The sequence below is a fragment of the Copadichromis virginalis genome, linkage group LG2 (genome assembly GCF_057382275.1).
Source record: "Copadichromis virginalis isolate Kocher_CV1m ecotype Utaka linkage group LG2, C_Virginalis_male_GT1.1, whole genome shotgun sequence".
Classification (NCBI taxonomy): Eukaryota; Metazoa; Chordata; class Actinopteri; order Cichliformes; family Cichlidae; genus Copadichromis; species Copadichromis virginalis.
Genome location: NC_140619.1, coordinates 30,917,663 through 30,937,173, shown reverse-complemented (window position 1 = coordinate 30,937,173; position 19,511 = coordinate 30,917,663). Strand labels below are relative to the sequence as shown.

Sequence of the window (19,511 nt, the reverse complement as noted above, 5' to 3'; positions counted from 1 at the left end):
TTAGGTTTTGTTATTTACACAGACTACAGTTAAAAAAAAAAGAAAAAAATTAAAATCCCCCAGATGAGTTATATTCTCACGCTGACGTAAACAGGTCTTTATTGACCTATAGGACCGGATTTTGCACAAAGCCCAACTCTGGACACTCGAATACATTTGAAAATATAAGTACAACACGTATACATTATGTGTTGTGCTTTACTGTAACTGTGTAGTTAGCATATACTAAGTAGAAAACATCAGCAAAAAATACCACACAAATAACCTTACCAAAAACCCACAAGTGGAAGAGGAAAACGGTTTTCAGTGTTTACTAATGCCCGACATTTGTGACACTAGTAACAAATCAGCACCATGGAGAGTGAACACAGAGTACTGGTAAAAGTATTACTCTTGTTAAATATAATAAAAATTAAACTAAAAACGCTTTAAATGAAATCAAATTCTCCCATATACCATTCAAAAAACTCATTAAGCCACTGTTAGCTAATATAAAATAACCCTACCTCTTCAGGTGTCCGTCTCCTATCAGGAAGCACGAGTGTATTTCCATGGCTGCCCGGAACTATAGTAGATCCTATACTCATTCTGGGTCCAACTAGCATGTACCGCTTCTCTCCTGATCTGTACTGGATGCTGTGACACAGTGTCCCATCATAATTAGCCTCTGGCAGATATTTAGAAGTATAGTCTGTGGATTTGGAGCACTGCATTGCAATCAGAACGATGATGCTGACGAGAAAAAGTACAGAAACTGCGCCCAAAGTTATCATGAGGTAAAATATGACATTACTGTCCTCATCATCTTTTGCTGCACTTTTAACATCAGAAGCTGCAAAAGCCTCTTTGGGCTCCACAAGTTTGACAATCACAGTAGCTGTTGCTGAGAGAGAAACGTTGCCGTTGTCTTTGACCAGTATGAGCAGTTTATGCTCAGCCTCGTCTGTCTCTGTGAATGAGCGAAGTGTTCTGATCTGTCCTGTATAGCGGTCCAAAGCAAAGAGACTGTGGTCAGTCACTTCCTGCAGTGAAAAGAGCAACCAGCCGTTATATCCTATATCAGCGTCATAGGCTCTGACTTTAGTCACCAAGTGCCCTGCGTTGACGTTTCGGGGAATCTCCTCCACACCTTGAGCAGAGCCGTTGGAGCTGAGTGGATACAGGATGACTGGAGCGTTGTCGTTCTGATCCAGGATGAAGACGTTGACTGTGACATTGTTGCTTAGTAATGGAGTTCCAAAATCTGACGCAACAACTTGGAACTGGAAAGTTTTCAGTGTTTCAAAGTCAAAACTTTTCAGTGCCACAATTTCTCCATTTTCAGAATTAATATTTAGAAAAGAGGTGAGCGTATTTTCTCCCCCCCTTTCTCTTAAGATAAGATATGAAATAAGAGCATTACTTCCCTCATCATTGTCTCGGGCTGCCACTGAGAAGATCGACGCCCCTGGGCTATTATTCTCAGTTATGTAGAAAGTATATGGATTCTGTAAGAACTCAGGGCTGTTGTCATTCACATCTGAAATAACAATATTTATACTTTTCTCCGATGATAAGGAAGGTTTGCCTGCGTCTTTAGCAACTATCAGGACATTATACTGGGATTGTTGTTCTCTGTCTAAAACCTGTTTCGTTACTAGAGAATACATGTTACTTTGTAAAGAAGGTGCGAGCAAAAAGGGAGCATCTTTGCTTACATAACATACTACTTTTCCATTCAAATCAGAATCGGAGTCTTTGACACTAATTAACGCCACTGTGGTTCCTGGTTTTGAATTTTCAGGGAGTGCATGAGAAAAAGATGTCACTTCAATCTCTGGTGCATTATCATTTACGTCAATTATATTAATAATGACGATTTTGTCTGTTGTCATTGTAGCTGCTCCTTTGTCGGATGCTTGAATGTCGATTTCATACCTGCCGCTTTCTTCAAAGTCTATGTGTCCCGCCACTATGATTTCTCCAGTAACCGGATTTAAGTCAAAACGTTCACGTACCCGTGCTTCCACGTCATTTCCAAATGAATACACAACCTCACCATTTAATCCTTCATCCAGGTCTGTTGCATTAACTTGAATCACAGTCGTACCAAAAGGAGAATTTTCTTTGAGGTGCGCACTATATGCCTCCTTACTGAAAACAGGAGGGTTGTCATTAACATCGGAAACATTAACAATTATTGTCATGTTACCAGATCTTGGAGGTTTACCTCCATCAAAGGCTGTCAGAAGCAACACATGAGTTTTAACAGATTCTCTATCAAGTGATTTTTGAAGGACTAAACTCGGTGTTTTACGGTCTTCGCCCCGGTCTTTCACTTCTAAACGGAAATGTTCATTGTGACTCAGCTTGTACTGCTGGACAGACAGCGAACCACTATCAGCATCACGGGCTGCTTGTAACTGAAATCGTGCTCCTGGTAGTGCAGATTCAGAAATTTCCAACGTATTTTCTTTTTCAGGAAAGATCGGTGCGTGGTCGTTTACATCCAGAATCTCCACTGCCACGTAGTGCACCTCGAGTGGATTTTCTAACACTGTTTTTAGGTCGATAACACACATCTTGTTTCGGTCACACACTTCCTCTCTGTCGATTTTTCGGTTCACATACAAGATCCCATTATCTGTGTTTACTCGGAAAGGAGGCTCTGCTGAGCCGGAGACAATGCGGTACCCCCTCTCTTTCAGTGTAGCCTTATCGAGACCTAAATCCTTCGCGATATTTCCAACAGCAGTTCCTTCTGTATTTTCCTCTGAAATTGAATATCTAAATTGTCCCAAAGCGGTCTTCCAGACCAGAACCAAAACCAAAATGTATACAATCCATATTCTCCTCGTTCTCCACGTTAGGCATCGCCTTTGTTCCATGGCGTAAAGATGAAACAGCGAAATGAAGCAACTTTCAAATCGCTACACTCATACACTCAAATAGGATTGTTCCGCCACACCCGTTATTACAATCTGACAGTTTTTCAGAATAAAAATTCTTAGCGATTAAATTGTCTCTAGTCCTTCACACACAGAAACGTCCTCCATTCGACTGTTTTAAAGGAAGGGGATGGCTCTTGTGTATATAATTGTAACCTTGTGGAAGCATTATTTGTCTTTACACTGACACCAAGTGACAAACAATCACACTGCAGACTTCAAAAAGAAGCATGCTTCAGAAACAGCAAACTTGTCGAGATAATAAATGTTGTAACCAAATTTAGAAAAAAAAGAAAAGAAAAACATTCAGCCTACTCCACTTTCACCATTCTAAAACAAAAGTAAGCAAAACCGTTCTATCCAAATTTCTTTTGACATTACTCCATGCATGTGCTGTTGCTGTTCATGATTACGCTGCCTGTTGTTGTAATGCAATTCCAGTCAGAGGGACACGAACTTGCCACAGAAAATTTCAGCACCGCGGAAAGCGACAATGTAAAAGGTAAACTTCCAGACAAATACGAAACAAATACAAATCCGACTGAAATACCAGGAGTATTTACACTGGCATATTTAGAGGGTAATAAAACGGACAGATAAGCTGAAGCTGTGAAGCTAACGAGTCTAGGATCCTCATGTATGCTAATGCTAGCTACAACATAGCAGCAATATAAGTGATGTACATAAAGGACCTATAATCATGACCCATTGTTCCAATATTGATAGTACAAAACGAGAAAAAAGTTGTATATTTGAAACAAGTTCTATATATAGTGGCAAAAAAGATTTTAACAACTGTATGAAGGCAGGTGATTTTAATAATTTAAATTCGAAAAATATAAACTAGAGGACGATGATTTGATTATAATAGATTTAATTTTTGATCCGTGAACATATCATTAAAGTAAAAATCACCATTTTGAGCTGTTAAAATACAGCACAGAGGTAAACTGTTCATCTTACCTCATCAGATGTCATCCGCCTGTCAGGAAGTACGAGTGTATTTGCATGGCTACCCGGGACTATAGTAGATCCTATACTCATTCTGGGTCCAACTAGCATGTACCGCTTCTCCCCTGATCTGTACTGGATGCTGTGACACAGTGTCCCATCATAATTAGTCTCTGGCAGATATTTAGAAGTATAGTCTGTGGATTTGGAGCACTGCATCGCAATCAGAACGATGATGCTGACGAGAAAAAGTACAGAAACTGCGCCCAAAGTTATCATGAGGTAAAATATGACATTACTGTCCTCATCATCTTTTGCTGCGCTTTTAACATCAGAAGCTGCAAAAGCCTCTTTGGGCTCCACGAGTTTGACAATCACAGTAGCTGTTGCTGAGAGAGAAACGTTGCCGTTGTCTTTGACCAGTATTACCAGTTTATGCTCAGCCTCGTCTGTCTCTGTGAATGAGCGAAGTGTTCTGATCTGTCCTGTATAGCGGTCCAAAGCAAAGAGACTGTGGTCAGTCACTTCCTGCAGTGAAAAAAGCAACCAGCCGTTATATCCTATATCAGCGTCATAGGCTCTGACTTTAGTCACCAAGTGTCCTGCGTTGACGTTTCGGGGAATCTCCTCCACACCTTGAGCAGAACCGTTGGAGCTGAGTGGGTACAGGATGACTGGAGCGTTGTCGTTCTGATCCAGGATGAAGACGTTGACTGTGACGTTGTTGCTTAGTGACGGAGTTCCAGAATCTGAGGCAACAACTTGGAACTGGAAAGTTTTCAGTGTTTCAAAGTCAAAACTTTTCAGGGCTGAAACATCCCCATTTTCGGAGTTAATATTTAGAAATGATGTAACTTTATTTTCATGACCCGCATTCCTAAGAATATGATATGAGATAATCGCATTATCTCCATCATCACTGTCGGATGCGGTTATACAAAACACAGAAGCTCCCGGTGGGTTATTTTCGGCAATGAAGAACGTATAGGGACTCGCTGAAAACTGCGGACTATTATCATTCGTATCTGACACAAACACGCTTACTGTCTTTTCCGATGTTAAGGCTGGCTCACCAGCGTCCTTTGCAATTATTGTTATATCATATGTTGATTGTTGCTCTCTGTCCATCTGTGACTTGGTGACCACGGCGAACATGTTATCTTGTATTGACGGAGTTAGTGTAAAAGGGCTGTCCCCTGCGATATAGCTGATTATTTTTCCATTTAACCCAGAGTCTGAATCTGTAATGCTGAGAAGCGCGACCGTTGTTCCTGGTCTAGAGTCCTCTGAAACTGCACTTGACAGCGATGCCACTTCTATCTCAGGGGGATTATCATTTATGTCTCCAATGTTAATTATCACACTTTTATAAGTTTTAAGTGGAATGCTTCCCTTATCAGAGGCTTGTATATCAATGTGATAGCTGTCTTGTTCTTCAAAATCTATGTGACCTTTTACAATTATCTCCCCAGTAACAGAGTCTATATCAAAAAGCTCTCGAATTTTACCTTTTACGCCACTGCCAAATGAATAAACTACTTCCCCATTGGGACCATCATCCAAATCGGTTGCGTTAACCTGAATGACTGTTGTGCCAGCCGGGGTGTTTTCCTGTAGTACTGCTGAATATGTATCTTGGATAAACACTGGCATGTTGTCATTAACGTCTAAAACATCTATGTATATTTCAACTGTGCCCGTGTTTTGAGGTGTTCCACCGTCTATAGCCATGAGCACCAATTTATGGCTACTTTTAACCTCTCTGTCTAGCTGTTTACCCAACGTTAAAGTTGGAGTTTTACCATCTTTGCCTCTGTCTTTAATCTCTAAACGAAAATGGTCGTTCTGACTTATTTTATACTGTTGGATAGAGTTTGTGCCACTATCCGGATCGTGAGCGTTTTGTAACTGATACTGTGCTCCTGGTAATGCAGACTCGAAGATCTCTAGTTTCTGAGCTTTGTCGGGAAATGCAGGAGAGTGGTCGTTTAAATCCGCTATTTCCACTATGACATAATGTATTTCTAGTGGGTTTTCAAGCACAGTTTTGAGACTAATTACACAAACATTATTATCCTTACATACTTTCTCTCGGTCTATTTTGCGCTTTGCGTAAAGGACCCCATCATCCTCATTTACATTGAAAAGAGGTTCAGTCGAGCCAGATATAATGCGAAATCCCCTCTGCTTCATTATATTCAGATCTATTCCCAAATCTTTAGCGATATTCCCAACAACACTCCCTTCTGTTAGCTCTTCTGATATAGAGTACCTCAGCTGTCCTGAAGCGATTGTGAAAAATAAAAGCACAACAAAAACGCTGATGAGTGGTGATCGCTGTCGCCATGATTCCCGTCGCCTTTGTTTCATACTGTGAGGTAAACGTAAAAATCCAAACGCTTTCATCATTCGCCACATGTTTAGATTTTTGTCTCCATAGCAGCAAGAAATAAATCCACTTCTCGTATATTATTTGCCAGTATAAAATAATAGTCACCACACGCTTAGAGCAAGTCTTTCAACTAAACGCTCTCAAATCAGACTGCATGTAGCGTGGTTGGACTCGAGTATGACGTTCAGAGACGCTATAAGGCGTTATACTGACAAGGTACCGCCACCTTGTGAATATGTGTAATAGTACAATTTATGATATCAAGCTGACAAATAATTATGGCAACTGCATCACTAAACTGACGTGTTTGAGGTCATTGTCGAAATTCTATCCAAATCCAGTTTCACCACCATTGAGAATAATGACAAAAATCATTACTCGGAGTAGAATAGGTAGAATACATGGCAACACGTTATTACTCACCTCTTCAGGTGGGCGTCTTCTGTCTGGCATCACCAGAGTATTTGCATGGCTGCCCGGAACTATAGTAGATCCTATACTCATTCTGGGTCCAACAAGCATGTACTTCCTGTCTCCTGATCTGTACTGGATGCTGTGACACAGTGTCCCATCATAATCTGCCTTTTGTAAATACTTGGAAGTATCGTCTGTGGATTTGGAGCACTGCATCGCAATCAGCACGATGATGCTGACGAGAAAAAGTACAGAAACTGCGCCCAAAGTTATCATGAGGTAAAATATGACATTACTGTCCTCATTATCCTTTGTCGCACTTTTAACATCAGAAGCTGCAAAAGCCTCTTTGGGCTCCACAAGTTTGACAATCACAGTAGCTGTTGCTGAGAGAGAAACGTTGCCGTTGTCTTTGACCAGTATGATCAGTTTGTGCTCAGCCTCGTCTGTCTCTGTGAATGAGCGAAGTGTTCTGATCTGTCCTGTATAGCGGTCCAAAGCAAAGAGACTGTGGTCAGTCATTTCCTGCAGTGAAAAGAGCAACCAGCCGTTATATCCTATATCAGCGTCATAGGCTCTGACTTTAGTCACCAAGTGTCCTGCGTTGACGTTTCGGGGAATCTCCTCCACACCTTGAGCAGAACCGTTGGAGCTGAGTGGATACAGGATGACTGGAGCGTTGTCGTTCTGATCCAGGATGAAGACGTTGACTGTGACATTGTTGCTTAGTAATGGAGTTCCCGAATCTGAGGCAACAACTTGGAACTGGAAAGTTTTCAGCGATTCAAAATCAAAACTTTTCAGCGCTAATATCTCCCCATTATCAGAATTGATATTAAGACTGTATGAAGAAAGTTTACTATTCTCTTTTTCGTCTCTCAGGATATGATATGAAATATGGGCATTTTCACCCTCGTCCTGGTCTGATGCCCTCACAGAAAACACTGAAACCCCTGGTAAATTGTTCTCAGTAACATAAAAAGTGTAAGGGTTTGCTGAAAACTCCGGCCTGTTATCATTCACATCCGATACAATAATAGTAATGCTTTTTACAGAAGTTAGCGAGGGTGTGCCTGCATCTTTTGCAACTATTGTTACATCATATATGGCCTGCTTTTCTCTATCCAGTGGCGATTTTGTACTTATGGAATACATGTTGTCGTGTGTTGAAGGTGACAATTTGAAAGGGACTTCTTCATTAAATGAGCAAATTACTTTCCCGTTAAGACCAGAGTCTTTATCGATAACACTGATTAATGCCACAGTAGTTCCCAGTCTTGCATCCTCGGGTATTGCCTTTGAAAACGAAGTGACCTCTATCTGAGGGGCATTATCATTCAAATCAACAATCTTCACCAACACACTTTTGTCTGTCCTTAACGGAGCCGAGCCTTTATCAGACGCTTGTATATCAATTTCATAGCTTTCCTCTGATTCGAAATCTAGCACATCTTGAATAATAATTTCACCGGTGTTTGGATCAACACGAAATAGTTCGCGTATCCTGTGGTTTACATTGCTACCTAAAGAATAGATAAGCTCACCGTTTGATCCCTCGTCTAAGTCAGAAGCATTTACTTTTACTATTGTTGTACCGGTGGGAGTGTTTTCGTTCACAAGTACCGAGTACGTGTCTTCATTGAAAACTGGCATATTATCATTAACGTCTAACACATCGATAAATATTTCAGCTGTTCCAGATTTACTTGGCTTCCCTCCATCAATAGCTGAAAGAAGTAGCTTATGAATTTTCTTTGTTTCCCTGTCTAGCGTCTTGAGTAAAACTAAAATCGGTATTTTCCCCTCTTTTCCGCGATCTTTAACTTCTAATCGAAAGTGATTATTGGGACTGAGCTTATACTCTTGGACAGAAAACTGACCAACATCGGGGTCATGCGCTGCCTGCAGCTGGAGGCGCAAACCTGGTAAAACTGACTCTGAAATTTCGAGACGGTACTGTTTAACTGAAAAGCTAGGAGCATGATCGTTCACATCCTGAATCTCCACAGTCACATAATGAATTTCAAGAGGGTTTTCAAGCACTGTTTTTAGGTTGATCAAACACGCTGTGTTTCTCTCACAAACCTTCTCTCTGTCAATTATACGGTCAACGTATAGTATTCCATCGTTTTGGTCCACGTGAAAAAACGACTCCGATGAACCCTCAACAATGCGACATCCTCTCTCTTTCAATGTATTCTTTTCCAATCCCAAATCCTTTGCTATATTGCCAACAGCAGTTCCTTCATTGACTCCCTCGGCAATGGAATATCTGATCTGCGCCGAAGCGCGGCTCCACACTAGAATAACTACAACAATGAAAGCGATCCACCGCAATTCGTCTTTTGATGCTCCAGGTTGTTTTCGCTCCATAATTAGGAGGTAAAAATGTTTCTCTGTGATTTACAATACCGAGTTTTCCACGAGTTGAGAAAAATAATAAAAAATATTCATATCACCAGACAGGCTACCGTGCAGTATCAGGTTCACATAAGATGAATATATGCTCTAAATGAAGAGGAGGCATAGAGTGAAACCCATCCCACAAATAGGAGGTCCCATACTGCTGACAAAGAGCTTATCTTTAAACACTTTTCTGCTCAGATAGTGACACCAAGTGACTATCAAAGTTTTTTTTTCCCTGGATAATAGTACATGTTAAAGTATCTCATCTTTAAGTTGATACTTGCACTTGTGTTAAGAAGGACATGTCAAATTTCATGGTGTTAGGAAAGAAAGAAGAAGATAAATAGCGCGTGGTTTCAGCACCACTGACAGCATTCACCAACACCTCTAAATGGCAAATCAAGACAAGTTTGTTGTCAAACTCTACTAAAAGCAAAACTAGAGTTTTGGCCATTTAAGGCATCTTACCTCTTCAGATGTTCTTCTCTTGTCGGGAAGCACTAGAGTATTTGCATGACTTCCAGGGACTATAGTAGATCCTATACTCATCCTGGGTCCGACTAGCATGTACCGCTTCTCTCCTGATCTGTACTGGATGCTGTGACACAGTGTCCCATCATAATTAGTCTCTGGCAGATATTTAGAAGTATAGTCTGTGGATTTGGAGCACTGCATTGCAATCAGCACGATGATGCTGACGAGAAAAAGCACAGAAACTGCGCCCAAAGTTATCATGAGATAAAATATGACATTACTGTCCTCATCATCTTTTGCTGCACTTTTAACATCAGAAGCTGCAAAAGCCTCTTTGGGCTCCACAAGTTTGACAATCACAGTAGCTGTTGCTGAGAGAGAAACGTTGCCGTTGTCTTTGACCAGTATGAGCAGTTTATGCTCAGCCTCGTCTGTCTCTGTGAATGAGCGAAGTGTTCTGATCTGTCCTGTATAGCGGTCCAAAGCAAAGAGACTGTGGTCAGTAACTTCCTGCAGTGAAAAGAGCAACCAGCCGTTATATCCTATATCAGCGTCATAGGCTCTGACTTTAGTCACCAAGTGTCCTGCGTTGACGTTTCGGGGAATCTCCTCCACGCCTTGAGCAGAGCCGTTGGAGCTGAGTGGATACAGGATGACTGGAGCGTTGTCGTTCTGATCCAGGATGAAGACGTTGACTGTGACGTTGTTGCTTAGTGACGGAGTTCCAGAATCTGAGGCAACAACTTGGAACTGGAAAGTTTTCAGCGTTTCAAAATCAAAACTTTTCAGCGCAGTGATTTGTCCATTATCTGAATTCACATTTAGGAATGCTGTGACGTCATTTTCACCACCTCCTCTCAGAAGATGATATGAAATAGCTGCGTTTTCATTTGCATCGTTGTCCGACGCGCTTACAGAAAATATTGGCGCACCTGCGAAGTTATTTTCTGACAGATAACACTGTAATGGGTTTTGCAGGAATTGTGGACTGTTGTCATTTACATCTGCTATCTGAATGCTAAGAATTTTAAAACTGGATAAAGGAGGCTCACCACAGTCTGTAGCTTCTATTGTAATATCATAATGTGACACCACCTCTCGGTCCAGAAACCTGCTAGTAACAACTGAGTAAGTATTTTCTTTATAGGATGGTTTTAAGTCAAAAGGAATGCCCTGAGTTATCCGTGAAATAATTTTCCCATTAACTCCAGAGTCTTTATCCGTTACACTGATAAGTGAAATAACTTTACCAGGCTTTGAATCTTCGGTTACTGTATTTGACAGTGACGTGACTTCTATTTCCGGTCGATTGTCATTGACGTCCTTAATTTTCACAATCACTCTACACCTGCTTGTTAACGGAGGCGTTCCTTTGTCTGACGCCTGCACATCTAGTTTATAAACCTCGGAATCTTCAAAATCCAACCCTCCTTTCAGTGTAATTTCTCCGCTTACACTATCCAGTTCAAATATGTCATAAATTTTACGCGCTAATGTTTTACTAAGGCTATACTCTAATTCCCCATTTGTCCCTTCATCCGGATCTGTTGCATTTACGTTTGCAACAGTCGTCCCAACCGAAACGTTTTCAAATATTTCTATTTGATAAGTATCCTGTATAAACGTCGGGCGATTATCATTAGTATCAAGAACAGTGATGGAAACATTAAGCGTTCCTGATCGCGGAGGTTTACCTCCATCAACCGCGGTTACAAAGAGGAAATGTTTATGTTTTTTTTCTCTGTCTAGGGAATTCTTCAGAATTAGAAATGGTATTTTTTCCTCATCACTTTGACTAATCTCTATATCAAAGTGATCATTTGAAGATAATGAATATGTGCGGATAGAATTTATGCCAGCATCAGGATCACGGGCCGCATGCAGTTCCAATCGTGTTCCCGGGGATGATTGTTCTGATACTTCAAAGGTTTGTTGTTTTTCAGAAAAACTCGGGGAATGGTCATTTACATCAGTAATTTCTACAGCTACATAGTGGATTTCCAGTGGGTTCTCTACAAGCATTTTTAGCTCTATCATGCAAGCACCACTTCCATGGCACAGTTCCTCTCTGTCGATTTTCTTACGAACCAGTAACACACCATTGTCCGGATTCACCTCGAAAAACGCATCCTTAGAGCCCGATACAACACGTAACAGACGATCAGCCAAAGAGGTTTTGTCAAGACCAAGATCCTTAGCAACATTTCCAACAATAGTCCCTTCTTTCATCTCCTCTGGAATCGAGTATCTCAGTTCAGCGAAAGCCTGCTCTCCGAAAATCAGCAGCAAAGACAAATGAAAAGCAAAGCAACAGCGGTTGCCTGTTCTGCTTCGTGTTCTCTCAGCCATCCTTCTCAAACAACACATTTACACATAAAACATATTTCTCTAGGAAGCTCAATTTATATATCCTTGGCTTTTCGTAAAGTATGTAAAGAAAACATATGGCACCGCCTCATCCGACTCACATCAGCTTTGCTGTGAGGTATCAAACAAAAGCCTTCTTAGGGGAGGACCTAATTCCTTTATGGAATGCTCGGTGTAACAGTGACGCCAAGAGGACAACATTTTAGACGATTTATACTCTGAAAGGTTTTCCTATACATTAGTAACAACAGCCACATCAACATAAGTCAGCAGATAAACTCAAGTTGCAGCAAACACACTATAATATGCTAAGGGAAGGGCTGCGCCATCTTTACAGTCAGAGACTTTTTATTAGTCTCATGTGTCATTGAGAAAATAAACGGTGTATATTAGTGAACTCCGCCACAGTAACAATTTAACACGTCACGTCGGAAGGACGTACATGCAGGATTCGAGACAAAACGCTGCGCAATATTTGCTTCTTCTTCTTTTCTTCTGCTTCTTCTTCTCTTTATTATTATTGTTGTTGTTTTTGTTTCTGTTAGTAACAGTAGTAGTGGGTGTTGTTGTATATATTTCTCCGATATTTCTACTAAAACAAAACAAACAAACTCATAGGCTTTCTTTATATTGATAATGAAAGAAAACGTTATAGTATTGGTAATTATTTTGAATTTGTACACATTTTTGTATTGATATGGATTCAAAAAGCAACTAACCCATTAATTCATTCATCATGAGTTATCAAAAGGTTTAATCTTGCAGACCAAATAACAGCTGACACATCTGAGCTGGATGCACAGTATGTGTTATATGTTAGTCTTACCTCCTCAGATGTTCTCCTCCTATCTGGCATCACCAATGTATTTGCATGGCTTCCAGGGACTATAGTAGATCCTATACTCATTCTGGGTCCAACTAGCATGTACCGCTTCTCTCCTGATCTGTACTGGATGCTGTGACACAGTGTCCCATCATAATTAGTCTCTGGCAGATATTTAGACGTATAGTCTGTGGATTTGGAGCACTGCATTGCAATCAGCACGATGATGCTGACGAGAAAAAGGACAGAAACTGCGCCCAAAGTTACCATGAGGTAAAATATGACATTACTGTCCTCATCATCTTTTGCTGCACTTTTAACATCAGAAGCTGCAAAAGCCTCTTTGGGCTCCACAAGTTTGACAATCACAGTAGCTGTTGCTGAGAGAGAAACGTTGCCGTTGTCTTTGACCAGTATGAGCAATTTATGCTCAGCCTCGTCTGTCTCTGTGAATGAGCGAAGTGTTCTGATCTGTCCTGTGTAGCGGTCCAAAGCAAAGAGACTGTGGTCAGTCACTTCCTGCAGTGAAAAGAGCAACCAGCCGTTATATCCTATATCAGCGTCATAGGCTCTGACTTTAGTCACCAAGTGTCCTGCGTTGACGTTTCGGGGAATCTCCTCCACACCTTGAGCAGAGCCGTTGGAGCTGAGTGGATACAGGATGACTGGAGCGTTGTCGTTCTGATCCAGAATGAAGACGTTGACTGTGACATTGTTGCTTAGTGGCGGAGTTCCCGAATCTGAGGCAACAACTTGGAACTGGAAAGTTTTCAGCGATTCAAAATCAAAACTTTTCAGCGCAGTGATTTGTCCATTATCTGAATTCACATTTAGAAAAGATATTACATAATTTTCACCACCTTCTCTCAGAAGATGATATGAAATAGCTGCGTTTTCATTTGCATCGAGGTCTACCGCACTCACAGAAAATATTGGCGCACCTGCGAAGTTATTTTCTGTCAGGTAACACTGTAATGGGTTTTGGGTGAATTGTGGACTGTTGTCATTTACATCTGCTATCTGAATGCTAAGAGTTTTAAAACTCGATAAAGGAGGCTCACCACAGTCTGTAGCTGTTATTATTACTTCGTATTCTGGTACAGTTTCTCGATCTAACACTCCCTTCGTGACCACGGAATATATGTTTTCCTTGTAAGAAGGTTTTAATTCGAAAGGTGCATTGTCGGTCATGTGTGTAATTATTTTTCCATTAAGTCCAGAGTCTTTATCCGTTACACTGATAAGTGAAATAACTGTGCCAGGCTTTGAATCTTCGGTTACTGTATTTGATAGTGACGTGACTTCTATTTCTGGTGCATTATCATTAATGTCTTGTATCTTTATTATTACTCTACACCTTCCGATTAATGGAGGTTGTCCTTTATCAGATGCTTCAACGTCTAGTTTATAAATCTCAGAATCCTCAAAATCTAATGCTACTTTTAGCGTAATTTGTCCACTTACACTATCCAGTTCAAATATCTGATAAACTTTACGCGCTAATGTTTTGCTCAGGCTGTATTCTATTTCCCCGTTAGTGCCTTCATCTGGGTCTATAGCAGCTACAGTTGCAACAACAGCACCAACAGAGACATTTTCTTTTATTTCAATTTGGTAAGTCTCCCGACTGAATGTCGGGCGATTATCATTACTGTCAAGAACAATAACGGATACATTAAGCGTGCCAGATTTTGGAGGTTTACCTCCATCAACTGCTGTTACAGTTAGCAAGTGTTTATTCTTTTGTTCTCTGTCTAAAGATGTCTTCAGCACTAGAAATGGTATTTTGTCCTCATCACTTTGACTAATCTCAATATCGAAATGCTCGTTTGACGTTAGTGTGTATATGCGGATAGAGTTTATTCCAGCATCAGGATCACGAGCCGGGTGAAGCTGGAATCGTGTTCCCGGAGATGTATGCTCGGCCATTTCAAAGGTCTGCTCCTTTTCAGAAAAGCTGGGGGAGTGATCATTTACATCAGCAATTTCTACAGCAATATGATGCATTTCCAGGGGATTTTCAACAAGGATTTTTAGCTCAATGAGGCATGAACCGCTACCGTGACAAAGCTTTTCTCTGTCGATTTTCTTACGAACCTGTAAAGCCCCATTGTCCGGGTTTACCTCGAAAAACGCGTCCTTAAATCCAGAAACAACACGGAACCGACGATCAGTCAAAGAGGTTTTGTCAATACCAAGATCCTTGGCCACATTTCCAACAGTAGTTCCTTCTTTGACCTCCTCCGGAACAGAGTATCTCAAATCAGCCAAAGCCCGCTTTCCGAAAACCAGCAGCAGTGTCAAATAAAAAGCAACCCAGAAGCACTCACAGCATCGATACGGTCTTCCATTCCTCATTGTTGTCCAGTTGCACACGATGACACCTGAATCTGTTTCTATAATAATTATATTTGCGATTACTTCACGGTCTCATCCGACTCCCGTTTTTAGATATTATGCATTCGTTGCTGTGAACCACCAGACAAAAAGCTTTGTTAGGGGAGGGACTGTGTTTTCTGGTCATTTATGTTATAGTGACACCAAGAGGACAACTCTGTATGTTTATTTCTGATGATTTTAAGTAAGGACCAGTATAGGTATGTATTTTATGTGCAAAATTTGTCACTGAGGACAATAGCGATAAAAGAGTTCTATCCACTTACTTAAGGATACGTGAGGTATTTCTTTCCCCTGAATTTCACCAGTTGAATTTTGTATTCATTTTTTAATAGTACTGAAGAAAGATTTAATTTTTCTGCTTTTACATAACAGTATATTAATCTAACACCCTACTTTGAATGGAACCGGCAACGCGCCACAGTATAGTTCAGCACTACAGACAGCGATAGCTGCTCTTGACATAGCTGCTCTCGTTACCAAAGATACCTGTAATTGTAACACCAACAGAAAGCGGAGGTTGACAAACGTAACCAGAAAATGTAACATAGTAATATCAAAAACTGTTCTCCTATTCACAAGAAACTATTCTGGTTATTGCAGCTTAGCTATACTATTGGTAATAGTATTGGTAATTAAAACCGTCTCAAAGGTAACTACAGTAAAAAATGAAAATGTAATCATGTTTTAAAGTACTTCATTTTCAAAAACACCACAATGCAAAGCGGGACATATACTACGTCATAATGATGACTGTTTTGCTGTAGTGTGATTTCAAGGAAACGGTAACACATGCAGCAATTGTATAACCTGAGTGTGACTAGATGAGTAACACTGCTACTGAGAACAAGCTACAAGCTAAGAACTGAATTAAAGTTGACTGGATCTCGAACAACCAATAGAAATTTAGTAATTTAACATTGTTCTAGTCTCTTCCCTCTTTCTCTCGGTTTACCCCATAAAAACTTGCTGATAACTTGCTCCAACAAATAATGGCATTAATCAATCATTGTGTTTCTTTAACATTCCTTCACCTGATAGCCTGATAGTTTTTTGGAACCATGGATAGCGATCACAGGCTCTCCCACATAAGTTTAATTCCAAAAAGTAGCATATAAACAACTACCAAGAGAGACAGTAAAGGCTCCCAACACATGCTCAAAGAAATAAAAAGAAAGGGAAAAAATAAACAATCAGCACCAAGGGCAGCGAATAGTTCGCAAAACCACAAAGGATTGTTATTGTTATTGTTATTGTTATTGTTATTATGGCTTTATAATTTATCAGTGAATATGATCTAAAAAACAGCACGAAAACAGCTGGTGTTTAGCACATTGAACAGAGTGGCTCGGGAAGCGTACAAACTCCACCCAGCCAGACGAACCCAAAGGTTCTTGCTTTGAAGTAATAGCGTGACCCACTGCACCATTATGCTACTTGCTGCCATTATAACTGATATTGTAAAGCAAGCCGAAATCGGAAAGGGAAAATGCTTTTACAAAAGGGTGTTAAGGTCTTACCTCTTCAGATGCTCTCCGCCTGTCGGGTAGAACTAATGTGTTTGCATGACTACCCGGGACTATAGTAGATCCTATACTCATTCTGGGTCCAACGAGCATGTACCGCTTCTCTCCTGATCTGTACTGGATGCTGTGACACAGTGTCCCATCATAATTAGTCTCTGGCAGATATTTAGAAGTATAGTCTGTGGATTTGGAGCACTGCATTGCAATCAGCACGATGATGCTGACGAGAAAAAGCACAGAAACTGCGCCCAAAGTTATCACGAGGTAAAATATGACATTACTGTCCTCATCATCTTTTGCTGCACTTTTAACATCAGAAGCTGCAAAAGCCTCTTTGGGCTCCACAAGCTTGACAATCACAGTAGCTGTTGCTGAGAGAGAAAAGTTGCCGTTGTCTTTGACCAGTATGAGCAGTTTATGCTCATCCTCGTCTGTCTCTGTGAATGAGCGAAGTGTTCTGATCTGTCCTGTATAGCGGTCCAAAGCAAAGAGACTGTGGTCAGTAACTTCCTGCAGTGAAAAGAGCAACCAGCCGTTATATCCTATATCAGCGTCATAGGCTCTGACTTTAGTCACCAAGTGTCCTGCGTTGACGTTTCGGGGAATCTCCTCCACACCTTGAGCAGAACCGTTGGAGCTGAGTGGATACAGGATGACTGGAGCGTTGTCGTTCTGATCCAGGATGAAGACGTTGACTGTGACGTTGTTGCTTAGTGACGGAGTTCCAGAATCTGAGGCAACAACTTGGAACTGGAAAGTTTTCAGCGTTTCAAAATCAAAACTTTTCAGCACAGTGATTTGTCCATTGTCTGAATTCACACTTAGGAAAGACATTATATCATTTTTACTCCCTTCTCTCACAACGTGATATGAAATGGCTGCATTGTCGTTCAAGTCTTTATCCGTCGCGCTTACTGAAAATATTGGCTTTCCAGCAACGTTGTTTTCTGACAGGTAAACCTGTAGTGGATTCTGCGAGAATTGTGGGATGTTATCGTTTACATCTGATATTTGAATGCTAAGGGTTTTAAAAGTAGATAGTGGAGGCTCACCACAATCCGTGGCTTTCATTGTTATTTCATAATAAGACACTTTTTCTCGATCTAAAAGTCCCTTGGTTACAACTGAATATATATTTTCCTTATACGAAGGCTTTAATTCAAAAGGCACGTCTGAGATTATGCTTGTAATAATATTTCCGTTCACTCCGGAATCTCTATCTGTTACACTGAGTAGAGAAATAACTGTGCCAGGCTTGGAGTCCTCGGATACTGAATTTGATAGTGACGTGATTTCTATTTCTGGTGGATTGTCATTAACATCTGTGATTTTTATGATGACTCTGCACTCACCCGTCAGTGGGGGTGTTCCTTTATCGGACGCCTCAATATCAAGTTTGTAAACGTCATTTTCTTCATAGTCAATCAATCCCTCTACTATAATTTCCCCACTTAACTTGTCCAGTTCAAATATATCATACACTTTCTTCTTTAGAGTTTTTCCAAGGCTATATTCAACTGCTCCATTTAAGTTTTCATCTGGATCTGTCGCATTAATTTTAAATATTTTGGTGCCAACCAAAACGTTTTCTGGGACTGAAATTTCATAAATATCCTTACTAAACATTGGGCGATTGTCATTACTGTCTAGAACAATAACTGTAACATTTAGGGTTCCGGATCTTGGAGGTTTAGCCCCATCAACTGCTGTAACCACAAGCGAATGGTTGCATTTTTGCTCTCTGTCCAGCGACTTTTTTAGGACTAAAAATGGTATTTTGTCCTCGTCACTTTGGCGGACATCTAATTCAAAATGATCGTTTGGTGTTAAGGTGTAGGTATGAATGGAATTAAGTCCTGCATCAGGATCACGAGCGGTGTGTAGCTGGAACCGCCTTCCCGGCAGTGTATGTTCGGCTATTTCAAATCTCTGATTTCTTTCGGAGAAATTAGGAGAATGATCATTTACATCAGTAATTTCCACAACTACATAATGCATTTCCAGTGGGTTTTCAACAAGAATTTTAAGCTCCAGTAAGCATGCGCCACTTCCTTGACAGAGAACCTCTCTGTCGATTTTCTTGCGAACATAGAGAGCCCCATTGTCCTGGTTTACCTCAAAAAAGGCATCCGTATTTCCAGACACAACACGAAAACGTCGATCAGCCAAAGAATTGATGTCAAGGCCCAGATCTTTCGCAATATTTCCAACTACAGTTCCATCTGCAACCTCCTCTGGAACAGTATATCGTATCTGAGAAAAAGCCTCCTTCCCAAAAAGCAGCAATACGGCCACATGAAAAACAAACCAGTAACCCTTCATCGTTCGTGATCCTGTAGTGATCTTCATAGCTATTTAACAGTACCTACATACACAGAAGCTCCCTGAGTCGACAAACAGCAGGTTATAGCATATTTCTAAAATATAAACCGTCCATCAGCTGGTGGGTTTGGTTTTAATACGCGATTTCCCCTCCTCAATCTGAAACAAAAGCCTTGAAAGAGGAGGGACGGAGTCATTTTTTTTCTTCCGATGTAAGAGTGACACCCAGAGGAGATGTGTTACAAAACGTGATTCATATGATACATATATTTTGTCTTCTCTATATGCTTTCTTTCCGCCTTACAAATTAAAGCGACTGTACCATTTTTTCCTGCCATAGAACTTAATGCAATCGAAGAAGCATTAGGAAACATGGATCTGATAGTACTCAGATTAATTCTATAGGGATGAATTTCATTTTGACATACTTTGATCGCAATGGGCATCAAGTAGTTATACAGAGTTTGTTTTACACAGCGAATGTAGATGTGTGTTAAAACAACAAAGCTGAT

The 19,511-nt window shown here is 40.6% G+C and overlaps 1 protein-coding gene across 13 annotated transcripts in view; it reads right to left on the bottom strand.

Annotated features, from left to right (window-relative positions):
- LOC146717655 (protocadherin alpha-C2-like) overlaps window positions 1–19,511 on the bottom strand; it is a 214,921-nt gene that overhangs the window by 165,699 nt on the left and 29,711 nt on the right. The window contains exon 1 of one of the 13 annotated variants that reach the window (XM_085479215.1): window positions 16,672–19,131. The exons of 7 other annotated variants lie outside the window; for them this stretch is intronic. In XM_085479215.1, coding sequence (XP_085335341.1) covers window positions 16,672–19,026 — 2,355 coding nt within the window. In that variant the 5' untranslated portion in view covers window positions 19,027–19,131. Of the gene's footprint in view, window positions 1–506; window positions 3,029–3,890; window positions 6,429–6,693; window positions 9,158–9,558; window positions 12,032–12,757; window positions 15,229–16,671; window positions 19,132–19,511 lie in introns of those variants that run through there. 5 more of the 13 variants (XM_085479198.1, XM_085479109.1, XM_085479115.1 and 2 more) reach the window with 5 other exon arrangements.